We start from the raw sequence: 25455 nt of genomic DNA on the forward strand, positions 1-25455 counted from the left end.
ACTTGTTAATTGCTTGCAAATTCTCTAACTTTTGCCGTAATCTTCAAAGTTATTTGAAGTATATTTCCTTCTCTATCAGTGCATATGGTTTTGATCATCTCTCCATTTTGTTTCGGAAAAAAAGCTTTAAATTTCTTGAACACCATAAAAAAGTTTATGATTTTTCTTTTAAGAAATAAACCCAATTCATGCAAGAATAATCATATAAAAAGATAAGAAAGTACATGTGTTCATTTAAAGATGAAGTTTACATTTTGCCTCATATGTCTAGACGGATAAGCTCTAATGGCTTCTTTTGTCTCCAAGAAAGTACATGTGTTCATTTTGGATTTCTAATGGAGTTTTTTGTTTGTTTTCAGGGAAAAAGGGAGAGGTTGAGTTGATTGGCAAGAAAAAGCTTTTAGCAATGCTCTGATACCATGTAAGGAATCGAGAAAGAGACGCAAGAGAAGCAATTCAAGACACTAATACTGCCAGAGAATGCCAAAGAGAAAAGCAAGCAAGAGAGAAAGAATATCTGTATATTTTTTGTATTATGTTGTAAGCCTGTACAATGACTAATTTGTACAATTTCTGTAGATGTAAAAGAGGAAAATAATAAATACAAATCCTTGTAATTATTCAATCAATCACATGGAATAAGGTGATTGATTGAAGCCATAATCACTCCTTAATCTTAGTCAGTAGAAATCAAAGGAAAGCAGTAATTATAATGATTCATTCCATATTTCGCCGCTCCCCTTCAAGCTTGTGGTTTGTAGATATTGAAAACTCCAAGGTTGCTAAGTAGATATATATGCTATCTACTGCATAACGGTTTTGTGAAGATGTTTGCTAGTTGTTCTGAAGTACGAATGTGTAAAGTCTTAATTATCCCTTCTTATATTTTGCTCCTAACAAAGTGACAATCAGTTTCTATATTTTTCGTTCTTTCATGGAATATTGGATTTGCTGCTATGTAGTTTGCAGCCTTGTTGTCATAGTATAAAAGAACATTTTCTCTTACTTGTACATCTAGATCTTCCAATAACCTCAAAATCCATATGATCTCACATGTCGTCTTTGTCATAGCTTTATATTCGACTTTTGATGAAGAAAGAGATACTGTAAATTTTTTCTTTGTTTTCCAAGAAATAAGAGCTCCCCTAGCTTGATGCAGAAACTTGTAAGCGATTTTCTTGTCATCGGACATGTGGCCCAGTCTGAGTCACAATGAGTTGTGATATCCAAACCTTTGTCTCGAGGAAGGAGGAGTCCTAAACCAATTGATCCTTTTAAATATTTCAGAACTTTTATTACTGCATCCATGTGAGATCGTTTAGGTCCATGCATGAATTGACTAAGAAAGTGAATTGCATAACTAATGTCTAGACGAGTCATGGTGAGGGAGATCAATCACCCAACAAGTCTTTGATAGTTTGTGGGGTCTTCTAGAGGTGGGTCATCTTCAGTGGACAATATCCCACTGTCATATTCTTGAGTAGTCAATTTGGTGTTTTGTTCTACTGGAATAATACTTGGCTTGCATCCTGATAGCCTAGAATCAGAAATGAGTTCCAAGACATATTTTCGTTGGCTGAGAGATATTCCTGCCGAGGATCTTGCAATTTTGATTCCTAAGAAATATTTTGGCTCTCCTGGATCTTTTATTTGGAATTGTTTGTTGAGACGCTCTTTCAAGGATTTGATGCTTACTTCATCATATCCTATAATAAGAATGTCATCGACGTAGATGATTAGAGTAATGGAAGTTTTACCTTTGTGCCAGGTAAATAATGCATAGTCATATTTGGACTGAACAAATCCTATGCTAGTGAGAGCTTTGCTGAATTTCTCATTCTATTGTCAGGATGCTTGTTTTAGTCTATAGAGGGATTTTCGTAGAGGACATATTGTGTTCTCCCCCTGTCTGCGAATGTCAGGAGAAAGATCCATATAAATTTCCTTATAAAGATCACCATGAAGGCATTATGAACATTCATTTGATGGAGAGACCAGTCACGAACGGAAGCCACTATAAGGAAAGCACGAATAGTGACATGTTTGGCTACAGGTGAGAAAGTCTCCTAATAATCGAATCCCTCATGCTGAGTGAATCCTTTGGCTACCAATCGGGCTTTGTACCATTCAATTGAGCCATCAGCATAGTGCTTGATTTTGTAGACCCATTTATAGCCAATGGGTTTTCTATGAGAGGGACACTTTGAAGTTGTGGGACACTCATAGTCTGCAGTCTAAATCAGTGGCCGAGTCTGTAGAGTATTGCTGTGTGTGGGAATAGTCAGAATTGGAACAGGGGATCCTAGTAGGGAAACAACAGTCGACATCTAAATAGGTGATTCTGCTAGAGGATCATCAATGGCTCCTGTGTCAGAATTAGAGGTAAGAGTATCAGGTTGAGAAACCAGAGGAGTAGGTAGCATAGTAAAAAAGGGATCTGGTAGAGCATCAGCTTCAGGATTCAACCTGGGCGATGGAGATGAAGTACTATTTTTGGTGGCAAATGGAAAAATATCTTCATGAAACACAACATCTCTACAGATTAGGAATTTGTTTTCAACTGGATCATACAACCTGTGACCCTTCTAGAGTATAGGGTATCTTATAAAAATACAGCGGGTGGCCCGAGAGCCGAATTCAAGTTGTTGGTGGGGTTTACACAGCGGAAAACAAAAATAAAACCCCTAACAACAACATTGAACCAAAGAGCCTTATACCTGATTTGCGTTATTTACATATGAAATAATATTGAATATAAAATTTCTAGATTTCATACCAGCGTTTGGAGGCTCCTTCAATCGATACGAATCGCTACCACTCTAAGATAAGAGTGAACTCTCGGTATCCATACGAAGACAGGATGTCGATTACCAAGCGGTTCGATGTGCTAGCAAAACCCGCAAGGATCAAGGATGGAAATGTAGCGGAATTTTTCTTTGAAAAATTCTCTTCTCCACTTAGAGAGAAAACGTGAGAGAATGAGGTGAGTGGCTAGGATTTTAATTAATGTGTTCTAATGTTTTATTTTAATTTTAAGTTGCCTTTTATATGCAACAAAAATTAAAACCCTAATCTAGTTAGGAATAAATTTATTCCATGACTAAAATAGTAAATCCCCATTACCAAACAAGGTAATAATCCACTTGGCATCTTATTTAAATTTAAATATGAATTTCATATTCATATATTATCTTTATTAATATCATCAAATAGTAATATTGAGTAATATATTTAAATTCAAATATGAATTTCATATTTCATATATATTTATTATCTTCACTAATATTAATACCATCAAATATTAATATTAAATAATATATATAATATTTAAATACATAATCTCACTAATTTTAATTTCAATATGAAATTAAATATAGGCAACGACCTCAATAAATTTAATTGCATTGTGAGATTACGAAAATGCCCTTTCATCTCAAAAGATGAAAATATCATTTTCATCATAAATGACGAAAATACCCTTTCATCACAAATGACGAAAATACCATTTCTTACCAATTCTTCCTTAATCTGTCTTATATGTGTGTGACCTGAAGGCTCCCCATCATATCGGCAGTGAGTAGTCTCACGGTTAACACCAATCAATCGTCTCACTAAACATAGACCAAGATTAGCCTCTAGCAAGACATCATGGCCACCTGATAGATTTGGATTCAGTGAAACAGCTTGCCTATCAACGATATGGTTACCGTGCAATCCGATCATTTCATCATACATTATCTCATCAAGGTCGAGGTACAAAAGTAGTGTCAACTTCAGATATCCTTGATCTCTCGATATTCGGTTATTGGATCAACCACCAAAAAAGTTTGGATTGAGCTACAACTCAATCCCATTGTGGCCACATATTCTATGTTGTTGCCATTTACCGAATTACTCAGTGAGATAATTTCTCCCATACCCGGGAGTGATGAATCCTTTGTTGATCCACCATAGTCTTGATACACTCCTTGATGTAGCCAATCACAACCATATTGATAGCTCTGAATAGAACTACGTTGGGCTAGTTCAAACTACACAAATTGGTGCACAAGACGCTCCAGTGATCTCAAGTCTAAGGATCACATGCACCACCATTCGTTAGAGGATTTATTCCATAGACACTAGGGTTACCATCCATATGGAATCCTCTAGTGGGTCTGTCTAGTGAACTTACCTCCAGCAAGCACCCATGCGTTGCACCAAGTTGTCAGCAAACAACCTTGACAAGTGAGATTATTCACTGTCTTTCGACAGGGTTGTTCAACACTATGATAGCCTTGCCGTATTATCTGTGTCCTTGGTTAGAATAATACTAGGGTTACGACATTTCTAAAACGACCACCTTATGTGATCATAGGGTTCTCACTATCAAGATTTGAAATACTTGATACCCTCGTCATTGTTCTATCATCCTAATGACATATATTAATACATACAATTATGATTTACATGATATGGTAGAAATTTCCTTTTATTGATTAATAAATATTATTACAAAGAGTCAATTTTACAATAATTGATTGGCTTTAGGGCAACTACTCTAACAATCTGCCACTTGCATTATTGCCAATCATTCATGTACTTAACATCGAATGACCCTAAGTGCCCATCATGCTTCTACTGCAATAGAAAATTTAACAGTGGGTTAGTAGGTATTCTACAAATCCGCACATCCCATTTTTCTGATCGATTTCTTAGATCAAATTGAATCGACTAAGTAAGTGTTTGGATCACTGGTGAGACCGTGGTTCATTAGCCACAACAATGGCTCCATGTTGTCATATTAGATCTTTACTGGATCAACAATGCTTGGAATCACATCAAGTTCAGTAATGAACTTCTTGATCCAAACCGCCTACACGGCTGCATTAGATAATGCGATATACTTAGCATCAGTTGTAGAATCTACTGTAGTACTTTGCTTCGAGCTCTTTTGGCTCACTACAGCTCTATTGAGACAAAATACAAATCCAGATTGCAAGCGAAAATCATCTTTATCTGTTTGGAAACTAGCATCATTGTATCCTCTTACAGTGAGCTTATCTTCCCCTCTATAAACCAAGAATATATCCTTAGTCCTTTTCAGGTACTTAAGGATGTTCTTGATAGTTATCCAATGGCGCTCACTTGGATCCGATTGATATCTACTACAATTGTTTAACGCACATGAGATATTAATTCGAGTACACAACATGGCATATATGATGGATCCAATTATTGAGGCATATGGGATCCTTTTCACTCTATCTCTCTTATCGTGTGATTTAGAACACATATCCTTAGAGAGATAGACACCATGTGACATTGGAAGAAATCACTTCTTGGATTCTTCCATACTGAATCTCTTTAGTACCTTGTCTATGTATATATTCTAACTTAGGCCAAGCAACCTACGAGATTTATCTCGGTAGATCTTTATTCCAAGGATGTAGGCTGCTTTTCCTAAGTCCTTCATAGAGAAGCACTTGGATAACCAAGTCTTTACAGACTGCAAGTTTGGTAAATCATTCTTGATCAAAAGTATGTCGTCAACATACAACACCAAGAATACCACTGCGCTCCTACTTACTTTCTTCTAAACACAGGGCTCATCTTTGTCTTTGATAAAACTGAATTCTTTTACGACTTCATCAAAACGAATATTGCAGCTCTTTGAAGCCTACTTGAGTCTATAAATGGACCTCTACAACTTGCATATCATATCAGCTTGTCCGTTAAGAATGAAACCATCGGGTTGTGTCATATACACATCCTCTTCAAAGTTTTCATTTAGGAAAACCTGTTTTGACATCCATTTGCAAAATCTCACAGTCATGATATGCAGCAATCGCAAGCATAATCTGGATGAATTTAATCATGGCAATCGGCAAAAAGGTTTCTTCATAGTTAATACCATGAATTTGTTGGAAACATTTGACAACCAGTCGTGCCTTATAGGTGCACCTTGCCATCCATGTTAGTTTTCTTCTTGAAGACCATTTACACCCTATGGGTTTTATCCCTTTAGGTGGATCCACCAGAGACCGTACTTGGTTCTGGTATATGGAGTCCATCTCAGATTTCATGGCTTTAAGCAATTTAACAGATTTGGATTCGATATAACATCTTCATAGGTCTCGGATTCATTGTTTTGGTAGACTAGTACGTCGCCACGTTGAGTCACAAGGAAACCATATCTCTTAGGCTCATGACGTACTCTTCTAAACCTACGTAGCTCTTGTGCTACTTGAGGTGGTTCATTTTGATCTACGGATTATGGAGTAACCTCCTCACGATGTTCAACCATTTCCTGTGGCATATCTTCTCGTCATTCGTCTAATGCATCTTGTGGTTCTAGAACTTCATCAAGTTCTACTTTTCTCCCACTAGTACTTCATAGGAAAAACTCTTTCTCTAAGAAGACACCAATACGAGCAACAAAAATTTTGTGCTCTTTTGGATGGTAGAAATAATACCCTTTGGTCTCCTTAGGATACCCCACAAATATACATTTGCAAGATTTCGAGCCCAGCTTGTTCGAAATCAATTTCTTGACAAAAGCTTCATAACCCCAAATCCTTAGATAAGACAAGTTGGGCTTTTGCCCACTCCATTGTTCATATAGAGTCTTATCTACAGACTTTGACGACACACGTTTCAGTACGTGAGTCGCAGCCTCTAGGGCATAACCCTAGAATGATGCAAGTAGATCACTAAAACTCATCATGGACCTAACCATGTCAAGTAAGGTCCTATTCCTCCTCTCAGACACTACATTATGTTGGGATGCATACAGAGGGGTGAGTTGTGATACTGTCCCACATGCCTTCAGGTATGTTTAACTCAACTTGCCACACTTGGCTTAGTTGTTATTTTGAGAATATCCTTATTGTCTATTTTAAGAACATATTTTTATGAAATTGTTCCATAAAGAATATTATTTATACTAAAAGACAACAATCCCTTAGTAAAGCAATATTCTCACTTGTCCAAAGTGGACACATAAATATTATTTCTAGAAACTGAAGGAAAATTATAATAATCCACAAGTTCCAAGTAACAAGCCCGTCGGCAAAATTAGACAATAAGATCCTATAGCTAATGCAGCATCACGTGCTCCATTTCCAATTGGTAGGTACACTTCTCCTTCGACGAGCAATCTACTCTACCGTAGTCCTTGAACATTAGTACAAATGTAAGTACCACATCCTGTGTCAGTGACCCAAGATGTTGAAGGGAGAAGTTAATCTCAATCATGAACATACCGGACGAAGGAGTAGCATTCTTTTTCCTTTTTCCTAGGAAGGCCTTGCAATGTTTCCTCCAGTGGCTAGGATTCTCACAGTAAGGACAAACGCTGTTCCTATCCACAATAGTTTCTTCCAAAGACTTCTGAGCCTTTTCCTTCCTACTTGAGTTAGCTTCAACCAACGTCAATGTTTCTAAGATTTTCATGCCTGATTCAGTAGCCTTTAACATATCAAGAAGCTCAGAAAGGGTAGTCTTCTTATCATCCTCAATGAAGTCATAGACAAATTGAGAGTAAGAACTGGCAAAGACTGTAATGTCAGGTCTATTGCTAAACCCTCATTAAGTCTACATCCCAAAACCTCAAGCTTGTTCATTTACTCGATCAACTAGAGTATATGATTGCCAATTTTGGTACCCTCTTTCATCTTGCATCTAAACAGTGACTAAGGCACCATATGCTTCTCATTTCTCTGGAGAGAATAAAGAATAGAAGCTAAGTCCATATTTTGTCACTACTATCGCAGTAATGGTGTCATTGATGCAAGCACAACGTAGCTTGTCATTTTTGCTTTTGCATTATGTGTATGCTTCATATATACGTACCTAGTTTGATGGATAGAACTATCAGTAGGCTCTGGTGACAAACATTATTACAATATTTATTATTATTATTATTATTATTATTATTATTTAATAAGGTCTTTTATTAAATAATCACTCCCACTATTTTCCTCAAGTCAATAGCCCTCATTATTAACTTGGGAAGGCCCATTGGCTTTCCTAGTGGATTGAGATCCCATCTAGCCCATTTCAAACCTTCACTTTGGCGAACAAGCCAAAATGGGTTGATTAGGTAGGCCAACAGACTTAATCTACATTAGTTGATAGCTCCCATTACCAACCTCAAATGCGAAGTGAGCCAACAAACCAATCACACAATACAATGATAGAAGCCTTTGTCCTCTAGTGTGATTCTTAGTATCAGTAGATTGGACACACGTACACACAACAAGTGTACTTCTCTACTATGCCTATGACGAGCTTATCAACCTTTGTTTTGGCGAACAAGCAAAACTCATCATTTTAAGTCGATCCATCACCATTAAAGAAAACTCCAATGATATTTCTATTGCATGCTATTGCATGCAATCTGTGAAGCAGCAGCATACGTTTGCTTGCTGCCGTTGCTGCTTCTTGTTGCTGCCGTGCACGATAGCACACAGTAGCAACATGCCACCCTACATAGTAGCATCCTCCTATGATCAAAATCAAGTTTTATTTGATTTTGGTCCCCCAAAAACAAATGCAAAAACCAGAATCGCAACACATCAACCACAGTAGATTTTTACAACCAAAAATTCAGTTTTACGTAACATGCAATAACATAATCGATACATATCGAATTCATCAAATCCAAACATTATAAAATAACATAAACAACATAAATTTGGCTCTGATACCAATGTAAGTTGTTGGTGAGGTTTACGTAGTGGAAAACAAAAATAAAATCCCCAACAACAACATTGAACCTAAGAGCCTTATGCCCGATTTGCGTTATTTACATATGAAATGATATTGAATATAAAATTTCCAGATTTCATACCAGCGTTTGGAGGCTCCTCTAATCGATACGAAATGCTATCACTCTAAGATAAGAGTGAACTCTTGGTATCCATACGAAGACAGGATGTCGATTACCAAGCGGTTCGATGTGCTAGCCAAACCCGCAAGGATCAAGGATGGAAATGTAGCAGAATTTTTCTTTGAAAAATTCTCTTTTCCACTTAGAGAGAAAATGTGAGAGAATGAGGTGAGTGGCTAGGATTTTAATTAATGTGTTCTAATGTTTTATTTTAATTTTAAGTTGCCTTTTATACGCAACAAAAATTAAAACCACCCTAATCTAGTTAGGAATAAATTTATTCCATGACTAAAATAGTAAATCCCCATTACCAAACAAGGTAATAATCCACTTGGCATCTTATTCAAATTCAAATATGAATTTCATATTCATATATTATCTTCATTAATATCATAAAATATTAATATTGAATAATATATTTAAATTCAAATATGAATTTCATATTTCATATATATATTATCTTCACTAATATTAATATCATCAAATGTTAATATTAAATAATATATATAATATTTAAATATATGAACATAATCTCACTAATTTTAATTTCAATATGAATTTAAATATAGGCAACGACCTCAATAAATTTAATTGCATTGTGAGATTACCAAAATGCCTTTTAATCTCAAAAGACGAAAATATCATTTCCATCATAAATGACGAAAATACCCTTTCATCACAAATGACGAAAATACCATTTCTCACCAATTCATCCTTAATCTATATTCTATGTGTGTGACCTGAAGGCTCCCCATCATATCGACAGTGAGTAGTCTCGCGGTTAACACCAATCAATCGTCTCACTAAACATAGACCAAGATTGGCCTCTAGCAAGGTATCATGGCCACCTGATAGATTTGGATTCAATGAAACAACTTGCCTATCAACAATATGGTTATTGTGCAATCCGATCATTTCATCATACATTATCTCATCAAGGTCGAGGTAAAAAAGTAGTGTCAACTTCAGATATCCTTGATCTCTCGATATTTGGTTATTGGACCAACCACCAAAAAAGATTGGATTGAGCTACAACTCAATCCCACTTTGGCCACATATTCTATGTCGTTGCCATTTACCGAATTACTCAGTGAGATAATTTCTCCTGTACCCGAGAGTGATGAATCCTTTGTCGATCCACCATAGTCTTGATACAGTCTTTGATGTAGCCAATCACTACTGTATTGATAGCTCTAAATATAATTATGTTGGTCTAGTGTCAAACTACACCAATTGGTGCACAAGGCGCTACGGTGATCTCAAGTCTGAATATCACATGCACCACCATTCGTTAAATGATTTATTCTATAGACACTGAGGTTACTATCCATATGGAATCTTCTAGTGGGTCTATCTAGTGAACTTGCCTCCAGCAAACACCCATGCGTTGCACCAGGTTTTTAGCAAACAACCTTGATAAGTGAGATCAGTCACTGTCTTTCGATAGGGTCGTTCAACACTATGCTAGCCCTACCGTATTATCTGTATCTTTAGTCAGAATACTACTAGGGCTACGATATTTCTAGAACGGCCACCTTATGTGATCATAGGGGTCTCACCATCAAGATTTGAAATGCTTGATACCCTCGTCATGATTCTACTATCCTAAGGACATATATCAATACATACAATTATGATTTACATGATATAGTAGAAATTGCCTTTTATTGATTAATAAACATTATTACAAAAAGTTATTTCTATAATAATTGATTGCCTCTAGGACACCTTTTCTAACGCCGAACTTGTCATGTGATCCAAGAGTGGTAACATAACAAAGACAACTAAAAACTTAGAGGTGGTCAAAAGTTAGCTTTTTCTTGAATAATACCTCATAAGGACTCTTTCCATGAAGGACTTTGGTTGGCATGCGGTTGATTAGGTGTGTGGCTGGGATCACACATTCACCCCAAAAGGGAACGAGTACATGGGTTTTGTGTTTGGGAGCACGGGCTACTTCCAGTAGATGATGGTGTTTCTTTTGACAACCCAATTTTGTTATGTAGTATATGTGCAAGAGCTTTAATGCAGTATGCCAAGTGATAAAAAAAGAGATGAACAACTGTGATTAAAAAAATCTCTAGCATTGTCAGTTTTAGCCCTTTGGACGGAAGTATAAAATTGGGTGGTGACCATGGATAGAAAGTTTTTAATGTGGGTAAGTGATTGGGTTTTGGATTGCATGAGGAATGCCCACATACCTTGGGAAAAGTCATCAACAATGGTGGGACAAAAGGTTGGTTTGTAGTGGAGGTGCTATGTGGAAAGGTAATTCGGGCTTGCTTAGCTAATGGACATATAGGACATTGAGGTTGAGGGATATTTGCACTGTAACATAATCTTTGTTGAAGAGTAAAAGAAGTTTTATTAATCATTGTATTACAATTGGAAATTTTATTGGTTACAATACAAGTAGGAAAAATATTAGGAGATTCAGCAGGTGCCTAGTAGTATAGACCTTGATTGACTTTACCCAAGCCCATTAGTTTCCTAGTCGAAGGGTCTTGAAATTCACATGTGTTAGGACAAAATTTTATAGTGCAACTATTATCTTCACATATTTTGGATACTGAGATAAGGTTAAGATGGAATCCAAGGACACATGTCACATTCTTAAGGGATAAATTTGCAGATAATTGGACAGTCCCTAAATGAGTGGCTGGTGTTATGTTCCCGTTTGGCATACAAACGGAAGTGGATGAGGTAGTGGAAATAGTGGTAAAAAATTTTGGATTACAAATTATGTGATCACTAGCCTCTGGATCAATAATCCACATATCAATTGTAATTAAATTTAAGCAGTAAGAAATACCTGTGTATGATGCTATGGGTGCAGTCGGGATATTATTCAGCATTTGGAGCAACTAATTGTATTGATCCAAGTTGAGGGTAGGGGTTGGCTAATTTCCAGAAGGAAGAGAATCAACTTGGAAAGAAAAGGAATTACCATTTTTGTCCTTGGTGTTGGAATTAGGATGACCATGCAATTTCTAGCAATATTCTTGATCATGGTTTCTTCTCTTGCAATATTCACAATATAATCGCCCTCTATTGGATCTTGAATTTCTAGATCCGTTTGACATGTTTCCAAACCTGGTTGACCAAAAGTTTGACCTGTTTAACCAACCCTAAACCTGTTTGACCCATTGCGTGATGTGGCACGATTTGACCTATTAGATACGTTTAAAAATGCGATTAGCTTCAGGCCGTCAGATTTGGTGAGTGAATCTAGGCCCTTCATTTCTTCATATAAATTCAAACTCTTTCCACCCTTATTTTGCCCTAGTTGCCCAAACTGATCTCCATTCTCTTTCACTGCAAGTGCCATCGGGTCTGTTGATGGTCGATCATAGTTTAATTGGCATTGGATCTCATCTTGCACTGCCAGTTGAAAACTCCGATGGAGAGTGGGTGGTAGGGATGTGGCCAGAATTTGTGTCAAGAAAGCTAAAAAACTTGCGCTCAAACCGAGCAAAAAATGCGACAATCTGTCGCGATCTCGGATTCTTTGATACTGGTGGAGCATTTCCGGCGGCCCTTCAAAAGTCTCCTCAGCGGCGTCCAACTCATTCCAAACAGTAGAGAGCCGATTGAAATAGCTGGTGACCGAGTTATTTCCTTGTTTGAGTTTGTTGAGGCACGGTCGGTGAGTGAATGTTTTGACAAGATCCAGCTTCCCATACATCTCCTTGCTGTATGCCTAGATCTTGGCGGCCATTTCTGTCTATGGGAGCCCTGCCGCCACCTTTGTCGAAAGGTAGTTGTTGATCCATAATCGGATCAGCATATTGCACCAGCTCTAATGGCGTTGAAGATGAGGTTGCGGCGACAGTAGGAGGGACCTATCAAGAAAAGGGTCTTTATCTTTTGTGATGAGGGCTTGTTGGAAATCGCGAGACTAAGAGGCGTAGTTATCTGAACCGGTTAGGGTTTGTTTGATGAGGACTAATTCTAGTCCATCAGAGACCGATGAGAAGAGTATGTCACCTGGTTTAGGGCGACTATTGCCAGTGGTTGGTACGATGCGAAAGGGATACATGCAGGGATTCGTATTTGGATCCGAACCTGACTAAGGAAACGAATCTGGGTTGTAACTCGATATTCCAAATGAGGTTGGGTTAGGCCTTGAACTAGTAAAAGAATCTGGCTTATAACTCGACATTCCATATGGGTAAAGGGTTGGGTCAGGCTTGGTTTGAGTTGTGTGAGCTATGTGGGCTTGAGTTGTGTGGGTTGTAGCATGCCTAAATTGAGTGTTTGGGCTTCAGTTGTGTGGGCTATCTATGGTGATCGAGTTGTTTGTATTGGTTGGGCCATCTGGTTTTTTGTATTGGTTGAATTTTGGTTTGTGTTTGGGTTGATTTCCATTCTAGATTTCAAATGGAGTTTTCTGTTTGTTTTAAGGGACAAAGGGAGAGGTTGAGTTGATTGGCAAGTGGAAAGCTTTTAGCAATGCTTTGATACCATGTAAGGAATTGAGAAAGAGAGGCAAGAGAAGCAGTTCAAGACACTAATACTGCCAGAGAATGCCAAAGAGAAAAGCAAGCAAGAGAGAAAGAATATCTGTATATTTTCTGTATTATATTGTAAGCCTATATAGTGACTAATTTATACAATTTTTGTAAATGTAAACTAGGAAAATAATAAATACAAATTCCTGTAATTATTAAATCAATCACATGAATTAAGGTGATTCATTGAAGCCATAATCACTCCTTAATCTTGACAACAGAGATCAAGGGAAAGCAATAATAATAATGATGCAATCCACATTTGGTCAGTTTTGAAAATGAAGCTCGCTAAAATTTTCTCAAAATGCAAGCTTCACACAAACTTATTTTTGTCGGCCCCTCAAGAAGTCCATTACCATTTGTAATTTGCTTTAGCAACTTCAGCATGTCAGAATCGTTTCTGCCGTTACCATGTATCTTTAATGACTTGATTTCTGAAGGAAAGATCTTTTTAGGAAAATTCTAAGGGAAAGCTTTTGTTCCTTTTCATTTCGACATTTACTATGATCTACTTGATTTTTGTTCTTTCTATCATAAATTCTACAAGCATTATTTTCAATTAGTTGCACAAGACTTTTTTGTTTTTTTTTTTTTATCATAAATTCTACAAGCATCATCATCTTTATCTTTCAAAAAACTTACGCGATAAGTTTTTCTTAGTCAACAATTTTTCTACCATATGACTAAAACCCTTGCAATGAAAACATTCAGGATTTCCGCGAAATCAAAATTTTGAGGAAACGGTTTTTTTTCTTGCAAATCATAAGAGAAGACTTGGAATCTGAAACCATACCTCATCTTTCACCGATTCTTGGTGTTGAAAAGCCCACATTTGAACTAGTCTCTACAGCACCAACATTAGTGCCTAATAGCCTTGGGGCTATTTGTGGGAGTATTCGCGAGCACGGACTTATGATTCATATTGGGAAGGAAGCTCCTGACCTTATTTCAAACCATATTAAGAAGCGACTCATTGAGGTATTCCACCTTTTAGGTATCACAGATTGGAACTCAATCTTTTGGGCTGCACATCCTGGTGGGCCTGCAATTTTGGACCAAGTGGAGGCCAAGTTGGGTCTTAAACCTGAAAAGTTACATGCGACCAGGCACGTGCTTGCTGAGTATGGTAATATGTCAAGTGTAACTATATTGTTTGTTTTGGATGAAGTATGGAAGAAGTCAACTGAAGAGGGGTTGAAGACCATAGGAGACGGTTTGGAATGGGGAGTGCTTTTTGGATTTGGTCCTAAGGTACTTACGTATTGGACGTTGGTCTTCAGTGTTAACATTGCTTAGGGGATCCTCTTATTGATTTACTTTGCTTTCTTTTCCTTTTTTTTCTTTTTATGGTTATTCACAATAAAGTATGCAAAAATGTCTAAAAAATTATGATTTTAAATTGTAAATCATATTCTTTATCATAAATAAATATCAAAAAATTTATGAATGCTTTATTTTTTTTTTCCTAGAGCTTGAAAAGTTGAACATATTAAGATGATTCTACGTTACAAAAGTGTACGTGGTTATAATAAAGTACTGAGAATCATTGTCATAAACTTTTATAGGGTATCTAGCGGTATAATCGGACAGCCTTAACTTGGTTTGTCTTTCCAATCCAAGGTGTCTCTTGTAGGGCTGGAGAGCTTTTCAGTTGATTACTCTTGTTAGGGTGTCTAGCGGTAAAGTTGGAGATCTTTATACTTGATTGGTCGGTGTCTAGTTTTAAAGTTGAAGAACTTTTGTTCTTCGTTATAGTTGATTTTTAGTTATCAAAGATATAAAATCTCGTCACATATAGGGAAGATTTGGCACATTGCCCATCATATTTTACCTAATCTGTACAGGATCTAAAGACACATGACAGTTTCACCATCTAACGGCTAAAATTAATTAATTTAATTTTTTTGTTCTTTTTTGCTAGTGGTGAAGCCAAAATTTCAAGCAAGCGGGGAAGGAAATTCACTGGTGATATAATTTGAAATTTTAAACATATTAATAAATATTGAAATTTTAATTATTTTATTCAATAAAATAACAATTACCCTCAACAAAATTTGATGTTTTAAAGTGATGATTGTCAATATTGTTAAACACATTAAATAAAAGAAATCATATCAACATAATGAAAGTTATAAAGCTACTAATTTTATAAAAAGTAAACTAAATTAAACAAACCAATTAGAAGAGGATTTTTATACTAATAGGATATTTTCCCATATTAAAAACATAAAAATCAAGTTTGGGGAAAAATATTATCTTTTGATTGGCTAGTTCAGTGTTCAATCCATAGAGCTCCGCCACGTCCATCTGCCCACATTCTGCATATAGTTTTTATTTTTTCCCTTAATTTATTGGAATAGCATGAAGATATGCTGATTACCCACACAGCAGAAATGAAAATTTGCGGATTGTTTTGGGGAAACAGAGGAAGAAGCTGGAATTCATTGTATTCCAAAATTAGAACATCAAAACTTCTGAGAGAGGTATGATGGATCGTTTGATTTTATATATTGTAGTTTCAGCTACTGTTATGATTAACAAATAAAAGCATATATAATTCTTTCCAACAAAGTTGTAGTTTCATAGAACTTGACCATGGAAAACCCGCTAACATCCTCCTAATCAACACCAACATATTTACTTGATAATAGAGTTTTATGGTTCAACTGTTGGAAATTTATTGCACAAAAACTGTCAATGTGCAATAGATAGTTGTCCCTTGCTGAAAGAATTTGTGCTAAAACAATCTGAAACGTCTTAAATGTCTTCAATTTTTCGCTTAATCATCAAATCTATTTATATATATGCTAAGCACAGCAGTAGTTATAACAGATTCCAAGTGTCACGGGGTAGGAGTTTCATACCCAAAATGTCACGGGCTAGGAGTTTCATACCCAAAAGGCTAACCTATTAGGTGGAAAAACTCCCCCCATTTATAAGCTCAAAACCTCCCCAATACGCTTCCAATGTGGGATTTGTTACATTCTCCCCCACCCAATCCTGTGACACCCTCGTCACAGGTAGGGCCCCCTGCCTACCCATCCACCTCACTCTCGTGTGAACCCACAATCACGCGTGAACACCCCTGCGTGGACGTTTGACGGGACATCAAAAGACAGATTGGGTCTGCTCTGATACCACTTGTCACAGGCTAGGAGTTTCACACTCAAAAGGCTAACCTATTAAGTGGAGAGACTCCTCTTATTTATAAGCTCAAGACCTCCCCAATACGCTTCTAATGTGGGATTTGTTAGACAAGGCGTTCAATCAATTTCCAATCACCAATTTGCTTCTTATTTTTTAAATAAGATTCACTGAGCTAATATAGAGACAATCTTAACTTAAAGATTCCACATACACCAACCACCGAGCAAATATACGTGATGTTTTTGCTTTCTTCGTCTTCATCTCGTGGGGAATTCATAAACACAATAGTCTTAAATCTTATTTTGTACATTAAGCTATCACCATTATTACACCAGCACCCCTTTACTTTAAAGATAGGACAAATACATGCTACACTCATTGAGCCAACAATTCCTTCTCAAACAAACTAAGCCACGACTGGGTATGATGCACAAGTTGCAACACCTACAATCAAATAATCAACATCAACGTCAGCATAAAAGAACTAAAGGCTGGTTTTCAACAATTCCTCATCACATTTGTTAGCTTATCAACATAACTCAAAAATGTGACTCAGACGCTCGGTTTAATTATCTACATATTCATAGAACCATATCACTAAGACTTTTAGAAAGTAAATGAATTTAGTTTTCTGTAGTTGACATCATATTTTAGGTCATCTTGGCCACAAGTTAATTATCAATGATCTGATGATCAGTTGAAATATCGCGCATGGCTCAACTAGGATGAGATCATTGTTTTGACAAAGACAATTTGGGTAGTAGAAACTTACCACACATGTTTTTCCCCAACTCCATCTTAAAGTAGCCATTGTCACCCCAGCTTTGCCCCCAAGAGTTCTTAATCAGCCAAAATGGAACACCATCTTCAACCCCATACCCCACTGCAAGAACTGCATGGTTCACATCCTGCCATAGAAACTCAAAGTAAGTTAGAAAAGCAATAATGCATCACATTATAACTTCTATTTTCGGTGCAGAGGTGAGTGACATTCACGTAAAAGAAGTTATCGATATTAACTTTCATTTGATTCTTACATTTAAGACATTAAAAACAAACTAAAATCCCTTCCAGAAATTTGAAATTTTTAGCAATAAGCCAAAAATATAAAATCTCTTAAACATATTCTCTACCTAAATAAACCATCGTTCTCCAAACCAGTAAAACTCACCATGGGAGTAGAGCCGCATGTGTCGCTGGTGTAAACTCCACTCTTGTAAAATCGGAAACCATTTACCACCTGAAATGCCACACTCACTGGTCGAACTGAAGCAACTGCATGCTTTAATTCGTCTTCGGCACCCTGTATATATGTATATATATGAAATGAATCAGTAACCTTATATAAGTATCTCTAAAAAGAAAAACAAAAAAAACAAAAAAAAAACCATCCAGAACCCCAACTCTAGCTCAATTCATTCTTTTCCCAATACTGAGGCAGGTAATATATAAATCAACTATGAAACAATTATAAGCTATATAAAGACGTGAAGAACCAGGGGTCCACAAGCTTCTGGACCTGAAATGGACCCTGGTCGGTTTGTCTTAAACTGCAAGCCTATCAGAAAATCAGGCAGATTTGGATATGGTATTGAATACTCTACCAGGGTAATGTTGACAGAGTCCTCGACTTGGACACCAACATTTTCGGATGAGAATTTGCATTCACCATCTTTACCAGTGTATGGATATGCCGCCTCGGTATCAAGGCCACCGTTGTATTTGATGTATTCGAAGGCTTGCGACGGCAACCCACCACTGCAACCAAAGTTATTGAAAGCTTGGGCACAGTCCACAAGCTGTTGTTCTGACAAAGAAATTTGCTTTCCAAATGCCTGGTGGTAAGCTGCCTCAAGAGCTCCAGTTGTGCTGAAACACATAAAATATTGAATTGGAGGTCATTTACAGAATGATGCCATAATTGACAACGTGCTTAAATCAGTTCAATTTGAAATTACCTGAAGGTCCAGCAAGATCCACAGTGGCCTTGATCTTTCACTGGGCTTACTATGCCCACTTCTCTCCAGTCTTTCTACACATACAGAAATAGAGAACCGGAAAAGAAAAATAAAAATCGTAATCCAATGAATTCCAAACTAATCTCAATGAAGAAACCCGGTTTATTGAAAGGGTGAAGAATTTATAGTAGCTCCATTAAAGTACCGTTTCGGGAAGGGCATCATCTGTAAGCTTGTGATTGCCCTTTAGGGTAGCCGAGCAGTTTTGTGCAGCTCCCAACCTGTGTCTTTGGAATTCTTCCCATGTCCAATCAGCAAAGTCTGTATGTTCACATTTAATTAAAACTCAGCATATTAATACCAATTAGTAACTCCAATAAATATGCCCTCCTTCAATTATTTCAGCTAGTGAACATCCAATATAATTCATCTACCCTAACAAACACATGATTAACAACATGACAACGTGTGGACCAGTGATAGATCAACGGTCAGTGTGAGTAAGACGACAGAATGTTAGCTAAGAAGACAAACACACACGTGAAAATTAGATCACACATGTTATAAATGACCAATCAGGTGCCTATATTCCTCAAATCTGACGGCTCATATTATTCCAAAAGCCTGGGAATAGTATCGGCCCAGTATACTTACCACCATCACCACAATCTACATGAGCATATCACTGTTTGACCAAACATCTAACGACAGGTAATGGTCAAGTAGCGATGCCGGGCCAGTACCATAACTTAATCCTTAACAGAAAAGAAAAAACTTACGATTTACGCCGAGCTTGTACGAAAGGCCCTTTCTGTTAGTGGATCTGATTAAATCCAAGTTGTCGGAGAAAATCTGAAATCGGAGTTTCATCTCCTGAACAGTCTCGTATTTCTTCTCAAACCTAAACAAAACCATTTCTTTCAGAACAAATATCATAATTAAACGAATTTAAAACCACCTGAGGCAGCCACAGCACTAACCTGTGAGCAAAACGCGCGAAGGAGAGGGCGTGATGGCTGTGACCGATGACTTGGAGGATAGAAGCCTCCAAGTCAAAGAGGCCGTCGGACACCAATCTAATGGGATTGGAGTCATCGAAGCTGGATCCTGTGGCCACACAGGATAGTAACAAGATGAGGGAGGACACCAACGTTATACGAGCCATGTTTCTCACTGTCTGTCTGTGTGAGATGTTGTCCGAATATGTTGGGGATGAGCAGAGATGGTAGGATGAGTGAGTTAAATGAAGGGAGAAGAGATTCGATGTCGGGGTAAGGTTAAAATAGTCAAGATTCCACTGGACACCTGTAGGTCAATGTAAGGTTCCTTTAGCGTATATAATGCTGCAACAAGTGACGTGTACAATGACGTGGAATTCTTCTATGTCGTTGTAGTGGTGATCATACTGATAATAACAAGGGTATTTTTAACTTCTTAGTTTGCGTCATTAATAATAAGCAGTAATGTGTTTAAAGATTTTCGAAGCTAAATAATTTTAATCAACAGCATTAAAGTTACCAAATTTTTAACTAAAATGAATTTGTTAGATTCAACATATATAATAGCAAATTTTACATTTAATTGAATCTAATCCAAAACTGAAAATGGTCAATTTAAGATAGGGTTTGAATTCTCCTATATATTTTGGTCCATTACCATGTTGTGTGGTAGTAAGAGTCATGCTCTTTGTATCCATCTTCCATTATGATTTATTATTAACAGAGGACAAAAATGTGGGCCTGATATTTCTAAGATTGAGTGGACACAGTGAGTTTAGTCATTGCTAAATTTAACTTACTCCATGGGTCATGAAAAAATCTTATCAAACTCACATCAATTATCATGAACTAAACTTAATAATAGTGTATATTACTAATAATAAATTGAGATAGTATGTGAAAATATAACTTTATTACTCTAAAGATAAAACGATTAATCGTAACAAAGACGTTTAAAAAACAGAGTTATATATAGAGTTTATTATGTCAATTATTTATACATTAGAATTATTGATTAAAAGTGGTAGGCACCCTGAATGGTTGACTAGGATAGATATTAATATCAATTTGGATTTGTTAATTGCATTGTATTCTACAGTCATACAACCGTGTCTCTACTAGTCAAATGTTTAGGTATTGAAAATGAAGAAATTTAGTTGTAAGGATTAGCAGCGTTTAAATTTACAGAAAACTATTTTGTGAGATTGTTATATAAATTACTAATTTTAAAATACTTGAACATACCAATTTCAAACTTTATTGATACTTTTTAAACATTACTCTGATATTCATATTCATTTGAATTTGAGTTTGAGTACCTACTAATAATAGGACATGGTATGAATAATGTACAAGTTAAAAGATATCGAATTTGACTAGAAGATACGTGATTTCTATATTTTCAATTGATATCAATAAAACTCATTAAAATATTTCAATAAATATTGCCCAGTAACCCAATTTGAGGTTTTTAATCTTTTATTTTTGTTTTCAACCACAAATTTAATTAACACCCACGTGTTATGAGTTGAATGACGACAAAATCAACTACATTTAAAGAGAAGGCCCAGATATTTAACTTCAACACGAAGCCCAAAATCTTGGGCTGCTCTAACGGGCCGACGAAAATCTCAACATATTTATTCAACTAACAGTCTAGGGGGGTGCAAAAGGTGTATCGATGCTATGATTTGAAAAATAAACTATTACATCCAACGTTAAAATGTATGGTTTTAATTTTTCAAAATTTGGCAATTTTTTTTTTCTTAATTTTAGAAACCTGCCTTTTGAAATTGATATAAGAATAGGAGTCCACATCAAGACTAGGGATTGGCACAGACTTGGCCGGGGACCCCTCTCTCTGGGTCTATCCCGAAAGCTTAAGGGGATTCCCGAATCCAGTCCAATCCCCTAACGGGGAATTCGGGGAATCCTTGCAGGAATGTGGGGAATCCCGAGCACATCCCGACCCACCCCAAATTGGGGGACTTTGCAGCCTTAAGCCTACCTTATTTTTTTCCCAAATTATAATGTATATCATCCAAAAAGAAATAAACTTAAATTATAATGTTTATATTAAACATAAATTTATTGACCATCATAATAAATTTAAAATATACAGCATCATCCAAAAAGAAATGAACTTAAATTTATGATGTAATATATCACTATATTACAAATTTATACTCCAAATTTACATGGGAACATTGGAACATCACCCACATCACACTATCAAGCTCATTATAATGTAATATATCATTTATTATAATAAACTTAAATTTGATTCCAAATTAACCAAAAAGAAACAAGCCTTCTCAACTCACAAGTCAAAGAGCAGCCAAATAAAAAAATAAAAAATAAAAAAACGTCACTCATATTCATAAGGAGCCAAAAGGACCCCATATCACACTGTCAAGATTCAAGAGTAACACCCAAACAACATCACCTAACATTCCATGTGCAGCCCACAAACAACCTAGACAAATTTTAAATTATTACATACCTAAACAAAATCTAAAACATATTAAATTGCATATTATTAAAATATTAAGATAAAAAACTTGTCACGTAAGAAATCCAAAACTTTTCACCAAAAGCATCAATATCATCAAAATTATACCACTTCGGTTTTCTCCTAAACACATTGTTTTAAAACCTGGCCCGGCCCGGTCCGGTCAGTTGAACTGGTTGAACCGGGACCTGGCAGCTTCAACAGGTCGGGTTTAACTTTTCCGATTGACCCCAAAACCCTAAGATTTGGGAGGATGATCGGCGAACAATCGACTGTCGGAAGGTTAGGGCTTTTAAAGACTAAGTTCCGGTGAATGCAATGGTGGTGACGGCGTTGATTTTCGATGAGTAAATGGACCGAAAATCGAACAAACCTGGCAGCGGCAACAATGGGATTTTTTCAGCGATTAGCGAGGCTAACGGGGGTGGGGTGAGGTGGGTTTTAGTCAGGAGGAACAAGGGAGTAATTCTTGGGTGATAGGGAGGTTTGTCGGCGCCGACGTGGATAAGATCTGGCTAGGAATACCCACGCTGGCGTAGGTGAGATCTGGCCGAAATCAAACCTATTTCGGCCAGATCTTGGGTAAATTTTAATGGAAATGGGCTCAGGGGACGATTGGGGTTGCATCTGGGGTGTCGTCGCTGTCGATCAGTCGCCGGTCGATTTTCATTTGGGGTGTGTTTGATAAAGTTCAAACATGTAGGGACTTGCAGGTAATATTTAGGGGTGTATTTGTTGAGTTTTAAAATTTTTTGTCAAATCGGTTAAACCGGTCAACCCAGGACACGGAAACTTTGCCGAGTTTCACCCCCGGTTGGGTTTTAAAACATTGCCTAAACAATCAAAAATATAAATTAAAGGATATCTAAGTAACATGTACACAAATTTTAACTATCGTACCTATGACTAAAGAAAATGAAAGAAAATGATTACTTTACAAATCTATACTACTTCATTGTCTACGTCATTGTCATCATAAATTGATGAACAAGATCCTTGCCCTAGGCCTAACATAATAGTAAATGTAAAAAATAGACATTAAAAGCTAGCATATGTTAATAATTTTTTTTTTTTAATTTCTAGTGTTAAAGAAATAAAAATTTCTTTTTGATTACCTTTTATGTCAGCCCATTTCCAATTCTAAACACATCAACGCCTCTAATGTATCAGAATGAAGCATGTTGCGATGTAGACTTAGTATGTTGCTAGCAATGCTAAATGCAAACTTAGAAGCAACTATGGACACAGGAACAACTAGGATATCTCGAGCAATCCTTTGTAGGATGGGATAGGATATTTAGCCCCATGTAACCTCCACCAAGTCAATAGATCAAAGTTTGGAGTTCTAGGAATAATTTTCTCCTCTAAGTAAAATTCCAACTCAGACTTTTCTTGGCAAATACTAGATTCTTTTTCCAAAAATCTATCTAAAGTAGCCAGTACCCCCATTCTTTCAAACTCAACCTGAGAAGAGGTACCAAAGGATGCAATGAAAGATTGTTGTGTTTGACAGCTTCCATGGTTACTCTCATATTGAACATACAAATCATTACATAATCTTTGGATCCTCATAATCTCATGTGGACCATCATCTCCACAGATCAAAGGAAAGAAGAAGTCTAACAACTTCAATTTAAACCTAGGGTCTAAAACCATTGCAATCCCCACTCCAATACTTGTTTCACTTTTCATCCATCTAAGTCGTCATCTTCCTTATCAAATCATCCCCATCTGGGAGCAAACTAGTCACATGAAGTCTAATTTCACATATCTTAGGAAAATAAGTATTGGCAGTGGGAAATTTCGTTCCAGAGAATATGAGTGTGGTTTCATAAAATATTTCTGGCTTCTAACTAATCTTTTCTACAAACTCCCATTCTTCATCACTTGGTAAACATCTAAAATTTGATTCATGATGCTTTAAGCGCCTAAATACCCCTTTATAAATGAACGTTGTTTGAAGCATCAAATATGTTGAATTCCAATGTGTCTTAGAATCAAGACCTAATTTCTTTGTGCTTGGAATGTCTGCTTGATGTGCCATGTCAACAAATTTTTGCTCCCTTTTAGGCGATGTTGTCCAATAGGAAACAGTCTCACAAATTTTGGATTTTGCTTCTCCAATCACTGATAAGCCATCCTGAACAATTAAATTGAGAACATGCACACAACAAAGCATATGAAAAAATTCGCCATGTAACATAGGAGCGGAACGTTGAAGCTTTCTTAAGATATCCTAGACAACAACATCATTGGTAGAGCAATTGTCAACCGTCAATGTGGACAACTTCGTATCAATATTCCACTCATAAAAGAAGTTCATCAATGCCACAGAAAGCACATCTCTAGTATGTGGGGAGCGTACATGTACAAACCTGTAATATAAATTGCAGATAATTAATATTTTAATTTAGCTAAAAAATCTACAAAGAAATAAGAATAATGAAACATAAAAATTAAAAACAAAATACCTTAAAATTCGATTACGCAAGACCCAATTATCATTGTAAAGTGTGTGGTGATGGTCATATATCCTTTGTTATGGTTACTGGCAATCCACAAATCAGTAGTGATGGCAACTCTACTCCAGTTCTTGCTTAACATTTTTATGGACTTCTCATTCTCAATTTCATAAAGCTTCATAATGTCCCCCCTAATAGTCCTCCAAGAGACAACATTGAAAGAGAGTGAAATAGTGTTGCAGAATTTTCTAAACCCCATATCATCAACCATGCTCAACAAATACTCATGAAGAATAATCATATTTGCAAGATCATCTCTCCCCGCCTGTTGATCAAAACAGTAATTGATTAATGTCTTTTGGAGTCTTATTTTTGCATCCCCGCAAGCATCATTTGTGATATATCTTGATTCTTTCGCCTTGTACAAATTCTATGATGATCATGCAAATGCCTTGTTCCGTTTTTAGAATGACTGACAAGTTGTTGGTGACAATAGTTACACTCTGCATTTTCCTTGCCATCAACTAAAACCTTTTTGAAATGTAGCCATACAACTAGCCTAGATCTTCCAGTTCCAGTAATACAAGTATCCTCTTGGGAAAACGGGGGAGGGGTTGAACGGGGACTATCTATTGGGATTGGTATGCTAGTTCCATCAATTGGAGATTGTTCTTGGTCATCTTTACTGGGTGGAACATTCATGTGGGAACTCGCAATAGATATTTTTTTGGATGCCTCGGAATATTGGTTGATGTCCTCTTCTAAACCCTTTCTTTTGATCGATGTTGACATAGTGTAATGTAACTTATTAATAATCTGCAGATAACACTCACAAAAGAATTAATGTATTAAAAAAAACTGAAAAAACACTCCTACAACAATTTAAAAAATCTACAAAATTTGCTTGATAAAGATGTTAAGAATTTGCAAACTGCAGTTTCCATTTGCAAATTGTTTGCAAACAACCTACAGTTTGTAGATGCAAATAGCCTGCA

At 36.5% G+C, this 25455-nt stretch overlaps 2 protein-coding genes across 2 annotated transcripts; one reads left to right on the plus strand and one right to left on the minus strand.

Annotated features, from left to right (window-relative positions):
* Positions 1–12350: 12350 nt before the first annotated feature.
* On the plus strand, positions 12351–14679 carry LOC116132577 (chalcone synthase-like). Its single transcript, XM_031418239.1, has 2 exons — positions 12351–12629; positions 14095–14679. The coding sequence occupies exons 1-2, from the start codon at positions 12351–12353 to the stop codon at positions 14677–14679; spliced, it is 864 nt and encodes a 287-aa protein (XP_031274099.1).
* A 2040-nt stretch (positions 14680–16719) lies between these two features.
* LOC116132552 (thiol protease aleurain-like) lies at positions 16720–19754 on the minus strand. The gene is made up of 8 exons (XM_031418218.1): positions 19469–19754; positions 19268–19389; positions 18694–18809; positions 18489–18562; positions 18135–18399; positions 17702–17833; positions 17303–17438; positions 16720–16974 (listed from the first exon to the last, which is right to left on the minus strand). Exons 1-8 carry the CDS (start codon positions 19651–19653, stop codon positions 16937–16939), a joined length of 1068 nt encoding a protein of 355 aa, XP_031274078.1. The 5' UTR covers positions 19654–19754; the 3' UTR covers positions 16720–16936.
* Between the last annotated feature and the right edge of the window lie 5701 nt (positions 19755–25455).

The sequence above is a fragment of the Pistacia vera genome, unplaced genomic scaffold (assembly GCF_008641045.1).
Source record: "Pistacia vera cultivar Batoury unplaced genomic scaffold, PisVer_v2 Contig255, whole genome shotgun sequence".
NCBI lineage: Eukaryota > Viridiplantae > Streptophyta > Magnoliopsida > Sapindales > Anacardiaceae > Pistacia > Pistacia vera.